Source organism: Aptenodytes forsteri, unplaced genomic scaffold, assembly GCF_000699145.1.
Source record: "Aptenodytes forsteri isolate BGI_AS27 unplaced genomic scaffold, ASM69914v1 Scaffold17, whole genome shotgun sequence".
In the NCBI taxonomy this organism is placed as follows: Eukaryota; Metazoa; Chordata; class Aves; order Sphenisciformes; family Spheniscidae; genus Aptenodytes; species Aptenodytes forsteri.
Window position 1 is genome coordinate 1188577 of NW_008795027.1, and position 10562 is coordinate 1199138.

A 10562-nucleotide genomic window follows, 5' to 3' on the forward strand; every position below is an offset into this window, starting at 1 on the left:
ACTGAGCCCTGGGGAACACCGCTCGTGACCGGCCGCCAACTGGATTTGACTCCATTCACCACAACTCTCTGGGCCCGGCCGTCCAGCCAGTTTTTGACCCAGCGAAGAGTACACCTGTCTAAGCCGTGAGCCGCCAGCTTCTCTAAGAGAATGCTGTGGGAGACGGTGTCAAAGGCCTTACTGAAGTCCAGGTAGACCACATCCACAGCCTTTCCCTCATCCACTAGGCGGGTCACCTGGTCATAGAAGGAGATTAGGTTGGTCAGGCAGGACCTGCCTTTCATGAATCCATGCTGGCTAGGCCGGATCCCCTGGTTGTCCCGCAAATTCAATTATGAAAAATGTACAGCACTTATATGCTCGATAAACCACTACACACAGAGACAAAGGAAGCCTGTTTGAGTCAGCTCCTTCCAGTAAAGCACAGGATATGGCTCCCTGAACACAGGATGCGTCGGATATTAAACCGACGGCTGACAGCAGTCCTAGATTGCAGCTGGCTGAGCCGGCGAGGCTGAGTCCTCCTACAGGGGGAATGGGCATGCTGCCTTTCATGACAGTGACATGATGCTCTGGATGGAGGCACAAACTGCATTACCCACTGGAAGCAGCAGCAGTGAGGCTGGCTGTGGCATGGTGCGGTGAGGCTCTGCGAACACGTTCCCTGCCAGTGGCATTGCAGAGCGCTCTGCGTCAAAGGGCAATTGCAGAGAGGATCAATAAGCAGCCATGCTGAAAGAGGTGCCTCTCAGCTCCAGGCTTGAGGGAAAGGCAGGACATGAAGACTCAGGGTTTCAACTTGAGGTGTCCCTGGGGGAAGCAGGCAAAAGAGGGGTGGGGAGAAAAAAAAAAAAAGTCTTTGCCCACAAGTGTTAAGCATGACAGTCCAGGAAACTCCTTTCAGCCTCTGCTCTCCTGCAGCCAGAGCTCCTTCCTCCTCAACACCTGCACCAATACAACATACACACCCAGCCCCAGGGCTGGCACAGCTGGAAGAAGAGGTGCCAAGGACAGGCAGACAGACCTGAGCTCAGCCCACATCCCCAAACAAGATGGTGCTGACAAAGATTAAATCAAGCACAGCATGTTAGGAAGGCAGGCACAAATCAGTGCATGAGCTCAGCACAGGGCCAGACTGCAAGATCTCACCAGCTCGAGACTCTGTTGCCTCGGGGATCTTTGCACCACAGTCTGAGAAGGGCATAGATTTGCCTGCAAACTCCTACGCTCAACTTGTTCTCAGGACATGGGAAAATTTCAAACAGTAAGCTTCACAGCATGGCGCTCTCCTTATTTAACCCATAGTCACACTGAAAGAGGAGGTTAGAGACCAGATAAAAGCGTGTCAAGATGGAGGCACCACTGGGAAAGAGGGTGTTTCAAGACAGGATCACATCAGCCTCCCCAAATTCAGCTCTGAAGTCACTGCTGGCAGGTCACAGACTGCAAGGCACAACCAGTGCCCCTTTCCAACCTCAGCACTGTCATCGCTTCTCTGAGTGTCCCTGAAACACCCAGGGCAGGCAGACACTTGCCTCTCTCAAACTGTTCCAACAGTGAAATCATCACAGGGTTTATATCAGGTGGGAGTGAGACACAGACACATGGCAAACATCTTGCCAGCTGGCACCGTAAGTGCAAAAGATTCCCCAATTTCAGCACAGACCCCAGCAATAAAGGGGAATAGTCTGATGTGCCTGGGCAAGCCAAAAATTTGGGCAACGTGGGCTACAGAGAGCCTCTCACTCTGTGGGTGAGAAACCCTTGCTCAACACCCCCATCGCACCTGAATCCAACCATCCAGGCTCCCCCATGCACACTGTGGAGGGAGACTAGAACAGACAGACTATGCGGCAGTATCTGGCAAGACGCTGAGATCAAGTTCCACGTGCACTGCTGCAGAAATGCAATGCTCTTGATCTCACCTTGCAGCAAACCACTGTTGTGGATTTTAGTCTTTTGGTATCAATCTTGTTTTGCTAAGGGATGACAGATGCATGCTGCAAGGGAAGAGGGGTTCGGTAGATGCTCCAAGCATAAACCGATCTCCTTGGCTTGGCTGCCTGTGACTGCTGCAAACTAGTGGTCACACAGGTGGGAGAGATGGCCTAAGTGGCAGAGGTGAGGGATTTGGGGCACACAGAAGAACCCGAGACAGAGGGCACTGCACCTGAATCAAAAGCTTTTTTCCCTTGTGACTAAGTCATCCCACTTTTCACCTCAGTGCTCTCTGCTCTCTCATGGGATGAGAATCCACTGTGCCCGGTCTTTCTGTCCTCTTTAGCTTATGCACAGCTATTGCCTCTCACTACCTAGATGCGCATAGCTTAGTGAAACAGGGACAACACAGGCTAGCATACAAACAAAGCCATTTGCTCAGGTTAACACAAGAAGGGATAGAAAGGCATTCCAGTTCTCCTAGTGCTCCTCCTCAGTCCTTTTAACTAGTCCCCATAGCCAGAAAGCTCCTGTTCACACTGCCAAGAGCACATCAGAGGGGCTGGGGGAGATCTTGGATGACGCATCTCTCCTTCCTTCAAAATACCAAGCTTCAAATGGCCACGGACAGCCTCAGCAGAGCAAGAGGACCAGATATCAGGGACATACACCCGTCAGGCTCCATGGAGGTGAATCTCAGCATGCCCTTCATGGGTGTAAGAGAAGAGTGCCAAGTGCTTTCCAAATTGGGTAACTGATGACGGGCAAATTTAGGCACATAAACACTCCACAATGCTGTCTCGTTATCAGCGCAGTTCAGGATTGTTTTCATTTGCAGAAGGCAGGCATGCAGGAAGATATCCTAATCATGGCAAACGCTAAGAAGGGGCAGCCCTCTTGCCTGTAGCATTCAGGCATTGCCAAGTCCTGGCCCTCTGTCACCAGGTTTCATTCACCCACCGACCCCTCCTGTCCTGAGCTGGTAACCTGGAAAAGTCAGTGTTAGAAGAGGACCACAAAAAACCCCACAGGAATCCCACAGCATGTAGGAGTTATTTATCTGGGGCAACTTCACAAGCAGCAGAAAGTTAAACCCTTGTGCAGATCCATCTGACACAGCTCTTCGGAAGCTAAGGGTACAACTGTATCTTTCCAGAAAATGCATCCCAATTCATTTCCAGGGAGGACTCAAATCCAGCCTTTGCATATGCCAGGACCAATGCTCTTAAGTTCCTGCTGTGCACTTAAGTGTCACTAATTATTGTTGGTACTTCATGTTCCTGCAATCACTCAAGCATTGACTGGCTTTAGAAGAAGGGCACAAGGCTGCATCTACGTGGACTTTGTAATTACAAGCACTGCATCCTTGGCTGCTCAAGGAGCTGGCTTTGCTCCCTTGATGTCAGCGAGCTGAAGTCAGCAGGTCAAGCTGACCTTTGAAAGAGGAAGCAAAACGGAACAGACTCATGCAGGGTAAAAAGCAGAGGGCAGAAAGAAAAAGGCAGTGAGAAAAAAAGAACTGAAGAAAGCAGAGATGTGACAACATGGCAAAGACAGAAAAAAAGAGAAGGTTGAAAAAAGCAGGTAAGAAAGGAGCAGAGAAGGAATCAGAACTGTTTAAGACCAGAAGAGATGATCAGGTGATTTCCTCCAACCTCCTGCATCACAAAAGGGATTAAGTTTGAAAGACTTTAAAAGAAAAATCTAAAGCACAACCAACAACTCAAAAATTTTTTTAAAGTTACCTGATCTGTTTATCAGCCATTTAATTCAAATTTGATCTTGTTAAGAAATGAATCTGTTCCTTCAAATCGGTCCTTAATTTCTTTTTCAGTCACTTCTTTTCACTTCAGTTTCTTCCTGGGAAAGGAGAGAAAGACACCAAGGAGACAAAGTTGAGACACTTACACGCTTCCTGAAGCTCAGGTCCTACTGGGCAGCCTGCAAGGTGAGGCCAGCCGAGGAACAAGTGATTTAAGGGTGCACCTGGTCTCCTCAGAGAGCAGACTGAGCTCCAGAGAGAGCTTTATAAATATGTGCGTATATATAAAAATACAAGCACATATGGAGGGAAGAGCAGCCAGAGTTGTCAGGCTCCAGCAGCACATGAGGAAGGGCAGCAGCCAGGCAATGTACGAGCTCTGCCCAGCATCCAGGACAGCAGTACCCATCATAGCTCTCTCAAACTCCAGTGAGCATTTCACACTGCACCACGTGGGCCTCCAACTCTCTGCAGGTCCACCCAGCCACCCCAAGACAATCACATGCCATTGCAAGACCCTTTCAGCACTTCCCTCCAACACATACATGCTGTTTCTAAAGGACAGTCTTCAAAAACCTGCTCCTCCAGTGGTTACAATCCTTCCTTTATTTCCCAGCCCAAACGGACAGCCCATGCTCAGTCTTGTCCCAACACTGTCTGTTAAGTAGTGCCTCTCCCTCCCCAAGCTATTGATGTGACTTTGCCCTTTGGACCACTCCTTTCAGCTCAGTGCCTACTGGCACAGCACTGAAGCTCCAAGTCTGCAGGAAACGGTTCTCTCTAAGACTCCTGATTGCTACTGGCAGAAGTCGCCACACAAAGAAATCTGGACACCAGAGAAAATTTCAGAAGCAGCCACAATCTTCAGCTTTCTGGAGGTGTCCTTGTTGGCTCCTCACCTCCAACGTGGGAATCAGGTGCCCCATGCTTTCATCAGGCATCTCAGCAGCACTCAGCCACTCTCCTCCCTCTCCCCTTCCAGCTGCCACCTGGGTGGCAGAAGCAGAGGAGATATCTTTGCCCTTTGCCTCTGGAATGAAATTTGCCCCTTCATTGCAGATTTCTTAAGCCACACAGACTCTCACATCCAACAAGGTGGCTTTCAGGCTGACACTTCTGCTCTGGAGATAGAACCTGAGGGCCAGAGGCATTCCGGAGAATAAAAGGTCCCTGAAAGCGTAAAGAGCTGGTGATGGTGCAAACAGGTATGGGAAAGAGAGGGGGTGAGGTTACACAGTTCAGCACTGACCTGCTCCCATCCCTGTTACATCAATTGCCAAGGACAGGGCAGCATGAAAGCATTTGCACAGTCCCAAGCTTGGACGACATGAGACTAAAACTGCCTTTTCTGGAGTCCCACATTCAGCCAAAGCCATGAGAGACCAGCACATGGAGCTCACTAAGAAAAGGGGCTCATCTCCAAAACACTGCACACGCACCTCACCCACTACACTACGCTATTACACCTTCCATCCCTTCCGTGACCCTTCTTCAGACAGTTTACCTGATCTTGACTAATCCGTGGAAGCAGACCTTAAAAATCTCCAGATCAGCTAGGTCTGCACTTTCCGAGTGAAAAATTGCTTACACCTTTCACTCTGTGTGCTTTCATATGCATGTCCACAAGAGTAGTTTGTTTCAGGTTTATCTAATTCTCTATCAATTTAACCAGAGTAAGACCAAAATATAAAAATATAGGGAGACCAGTTGCTGAAAGCCTGTAACCCTGGCATAAACAAGCCCTGAACCATGAAAACTCACTTGATTACGTCTATACCCTCAACAGGATATTTGTGTTTATTGAGGCAGCAGCTCTGACAAAATACATGCACTGAGTGGTCCTGACACCCCACTCCAAGCTCTGGCAAACTCCCCCCTTGTTGCCCCTGCTGCACCCTTCCCTGCAGAGGGGCATCCAGGAGGCCAGGCACCCATCGCAAAGGGCAATGCAAGAGAAGACAGCAAGGCTGCTAATATTCACCACTGACTGGTAGCCCAAGAGTGAGAGAGACCGAGATGGACACACAAACGTATCACAGGGCTATTTCTTACCTGTTGACACAAGTAGGGTGATGGGAGTGGGAGAAGACGGTACCACACTGAGAGGAACTTGGGACAGCTGGGTTTAGCTCTCTCCTCCCTTTTTTTCTGCACAACCTGGGCACCGCTTTTGGCTTCAGCTCTCCACCTGCCCGGTAACTGCAGAGCCCTCCCTGGCTGTCCAACCCAGCTGGAAAACTGCTGCTGCTTCCCACCAGGGAACAGATGCTCCTACTGCAGCTGCACAGCAGGAAGGGGTAAAAACAATCTTCCTGGGTTTAAAACTGGGCAAAGTTACAGGCTTCCTTAGTGCACGAAGACCCATCCAGGCAACAGGCTGTACAGCCAGCAAATGCCAGGACTAGTATCATCTCCACTAACAAAAGCTACTCAACTCGCAGACGAATGAGGGGAAGCAAGCGATGTGATCATTTTACGGCAAACACCAGCACTTGCTAACTGTTTATACAGCACCTGGCACAGCAGAGGCCTGAATGTCCATGGCCAGGGGATTTTAATGCATTAAGGGATTTTAATGCACTGAAGTGGAAAGCTTATTTGAGCTCTGTTTGTTTAAAGAGAGCTCCAGCAAACAACCATTTGCAAAACAAACCCAAAGTCATGGCAAACTCTGAGCACTTTGCTGTAATCTACAGAACTCCCCGAGTTCCTTAAAAGACGGTGAATGATGAAGCCTCCGGCCTCCTGGCCAGGGAGCTCCTAAGGAGAGCCGGACCCCATTCCCTCCCAGGGCAGGAAAATAACTGCTACAGTCCCGCAGTCTGAGAGGAGGAAAAACACAGGCTGGGAAGAGAATGGTGGTAATTTTATAGGATATTTAAAAAACAAATCCAGAACAATATTATGCATTTAACCTAGAAAGGAAAGAGATTAAGTAGAGACCTAAGTGTATCTCCCCAGGAACACGGTGCTCTCAGGAGCCAAAAAATGCAAAAAAAAAAAAAAAGCAGGCAAGCAAAGCTTCTGCAGCCAAGCAGGTGTGTAGCTGCAGGGCTTCCTATGGGAGCAGGGCTTGCATCTGCCCAGGACACCTCCCATCAGCACCTGCACTGGGACAGCAGACAAGCCAGCAGCACCAAAAAGGTGCTGATGCCTCAGAAAGTCTCCATATGGTTAAACATCACGGCCAGGCAGACAATGGTGCTGCTGGAATTGGGAACCTGCATGGCACGAGGAGCAGAGGAGCCAGGAGGAAACTGGTAGTGGGTAGGCAGGGGAAGTGAGATCTGCCAGAGACCTACCTCAAAGCCAAAGAGGCTGAGCAGCCCTCACGGAAGAGGGGACCTAAATCGTACATCCTATAATTAAGCGAGAGCTGCATGGGCGATGAATTACATGGCGTTAATTCCTTCCTAGAGTGCTTTTAACACAGCTAGGCATGGATTAATGCCCCATTACTCACACACCGGGACGTCCCTTCTACATTTATTGAAATGATCAAGCAAATTAGTTTCAGAGCAACACGCACACTGCAGTATGGGGAATCGCCTCCGTGCTAGGTGGAGAAGCGGAGCAAACGGCCTAAAGCCCATGCTGCAGTGCATAGATAGCCTGGGAGCCTCCTCAACTCAGCCTCTTCCTTTTCCCAGCTCCCAAAACCAGCTCCAGAGAGCAACAGAGTAGCCAGATTGGGGGTACTGCAATGCAAACCTAGCTAGCTTTGGATGTATCTGGTCCTCACAGCCTTGGTCCCTGGCAAAATGGTCCTAATTTGCTTCCCTGCCTTGCCACACACCACACACACTCATACACCTATGCTACCCAGACAGTAAGGTTTTCTCCAGGATGGCCAACCTTTGCTTACTGTGAACGTGCTGCACTCCTAATCAGCCTGGGGCACGGGGCTGGACTCTTAACCTTTGCTTCTCACCTTATCACTTGAAGCAAAAGTGCTTACCAGAGAATCACAGCTGAGCCTGGGACATGGAGGGGAGCACAGAGTCTCACCACATGCCATGTGTGCCGCCAGCAAATTTCGATGGAGATACAGGCACCCAGCACCTCCACAAGCCATGACATCATGGGAGAAGGAACAGCTTAACCACACCACTTTGACCACGCTTATTGCATTTATTGCCACTGCACTGCCCTATGGCTGTGGGTTGCCACCTCTACCCCCAGATGCCATCGCTCTGCCCACAGCTTGACCTTGGGGGTCCCCACAGCTCAGCACCCTCCTTCTTGCCCTGCTCTCCCTCTGCCAGGCCAGAGCCACCGCTGGCATCCTCCAAGCCAGCTGTGGGCTCCCGGTCCACCAGTCCTGCCAGCAGCCCCCCCACAGAGGCCAGCTCTCCACTTCTGCCCTCCGCCAGCCCTCCCATTTCCAGGCCCTCCCCTCCCCAGCAGCCCCACTCTGCAGCTGAGCACAGCCTCTTGGACGCAGACTGTCAGATATGCCAATTTATCTGAGCACACGTAGGCTGCCGTTTTGACAGAAGACCTTTAGCCAACGTCAGCTGGCGCTTCAGCCGAAGGAAGCAATCCCGTCCTCTCCTTACACCCGAACATGTGTTCCCATCACCGCTTTCGTGCCAGCACAAACATTTGTGCAGAGCGGTCAGGCAGGGATAAGACAGAACTGGAGGCCAGCACATGCTGGAGCTGTCACTGAAAGCAAACATTCAAACTACAACCTTGACTTGAAAATAAACAGCAGAAAGGGAAGACAGGACTCCCTTCCACATATTTCCATTTGTCTTGAGAGCAGACAAACTCAGTGCCCCAGCCAGAGAAGCCACCATCAAGAAGCAGGGCTCAGAGGGTGAGAAGAGGGAACAAAGCTGTGCCAGCATCCCCTTTGTCAAGAGGATACAGCCATGTGACCGCTCACAGTCGGAGAAGGGCAGGGAGGTAAGCAATCAACAACTAATACCTGCTGGGAGAGGAGAAACCCCCTGGGATCAGCACACCGCTTTCCTTCACAGCGCAAATGCGTTTGAAGGTGCGGATGCCCTGCCAAGTTTTGCTAACAACTGAAGCAAAGCTGCCACCACAACGATAAGGTTTAAGGAGTGCAAACTGAACTGCAAATATTTCCTGAGAGAAGCTGCTTTCTAGATGCATGCCAGGCACAAAGCTCACAAGGGGGTCAGCACCAGGAAATCTCACCTGGGGGGAAGCTGTTGATCTGGCTCTTGCCTGCTCAGGACATTTTGGGATAGAGGGAATCAGTGGCAGTTTCATCTCTGCTGCTTGCTTGCCCTTAGGCTCTCAAAAGCAGGGACTCCCATGAATTTCCTTGCAGCACCAGGCAGGGCATTAGTCCTCAATAAAACAAAGCAGCTCTCGAATATGCTGGTGGACACTCCCCCACTGTCACAGACTGTCACCTCTCTGGCTGTGCAGTGGGACAGTGTGGCCCCTGTGTACTGTTCTGCCACCAGGCAGAAGCCCCGGGGCTGCAGACACAAACTCACCTGCCTCGTGGTCAGTGGCCGACTGTCTCTGTACGATGCTGGGCTTTGAAAGTGCCAAGCCCAGGGCAGGTCCCCCCTTGCCTCAGGTGAAAAAAGGCCAAAGTCCCAGCAGGGGAGGTGCCACGCCACCTGCCTGCACCATTGGCTGCTCGCACTCCCATGAGGACAGGCTCAGTGGCACAGCGCCCACTCAGCTTGCAAGACGGCGGGGATGCTGAGCCCCAGCACGCATAGCGCTTGCTCTTCCTTCCCGACAGCCCCCCACAAGAGCCCTCAGCTCCTGCAGCCCCTTCCGTCCTCCACAACTTACTTCTGCCTTGTGTGTCTTCCCTCCCACTGGCTGCTCGGGATAGGTGTCCTCCGGCGCCCTCCTATCTACTGCCAAAAATGCCAGAGCACATTCGCAGTGAAAACAGTCAGGCTGGCACCTTTGCAAAACAGCAGGCAAACTTTGCCCTCGTATCTGGCCTCCATGCTCCTTGCAAACTGGGCTCAGTCTGGGCAGCCTTAACTTCTCCATGCTGCGAGACCTTGTGATGACAGAAGAATGCCTCAAAACATCTCCCTCATGCCACAAAGAAATAGGCAAGTTCCCTGGCAGTACAGGACGGTCCCCAGGCTGAGGGCATGTTGCAGAGGTGTTTGGCTTTACAAACACAGGTGGTGGCAGTGTAGATTTACCTGGATGCCCACAGAGAGGAAAAAGAGGACCAAAACTCCTGATTAGCAGCAAAGGCTCCTGAGCTCTCATTCCAGCTCCGTCGCTGACTTGCCCTTTACCTTCAGGCAGGATTTCCAAGCACAACCGGCAGTCTGAGGAACACCCTGCTCCCATGACAACATTCCAGCTTAGGAAAAAACAAGCCATGAACAAAAATAGCTCAACATCTTAGCAGAGGCACTTGCCCACCACATCCTTTATCCATCCAGACCAGTGTAGTTCCCCATAACATTGTGACAGGACATGATCCACAACAGGGCCATGGTGGAAGTGTCACAGGGGACAATCCTGCAAGCCCCTGGGATGACAGCAATGTCCTATATTCTGATACTGCATGCACAGTGTCACAACTATCCTCTCCCCTGGGATTTATTTGAGATTACAGGAAATTCAGAGACCTCATTTACCTTCACACAATGGCAGTCAAGAAGACAAAACAGACAGCAGAGACTGGCCTTGGAAACGCAGCCACCTCCACCACTCTCCAAGGAGGGAGAGGGCTCCGCACTCAAGAGCTTCTTTTGAGCTGATCCAACCAACCCGTTCATCTCAGGGACAAAAGTTCCACCGTGTGCTGGAGGCAGCGCTCATGCTCGCACTCGCTCTCTCCCTCTCTCCCCTTCCCTCTCCCCCTATCTCCCTCTCTTTCTCTCTCCCTCCTGCC

At 51.1% G+C, this 10562-nt stretch overlaps 1 protein-coding gene across 1 annotated transcript in view; it reads right to left on the minus strand.

The window, feature by feature from the left end:
• SLC25A22 (solute carrier family 25 member 22) overlaps window positions 1-3802 on the minus strand; it is a 30347-nt gene extending 26545 nt beyond the window's left edge. Inside the window, exon 1 of the mRNA XM_009276012.1 lies at window positions 3684-3802. Coding sequence (XP_009274287.1) covers window positions 3684-3703 — 20 coding nt within the window. The 5' untranslated portion in view covers window positions 3704-3802. The remainder of the gene's footprint in view (window positions 1-3683) is intronic.
• Between the last annotated feature and the right edge of the window lie 6760 nt (window positions 3803-10562).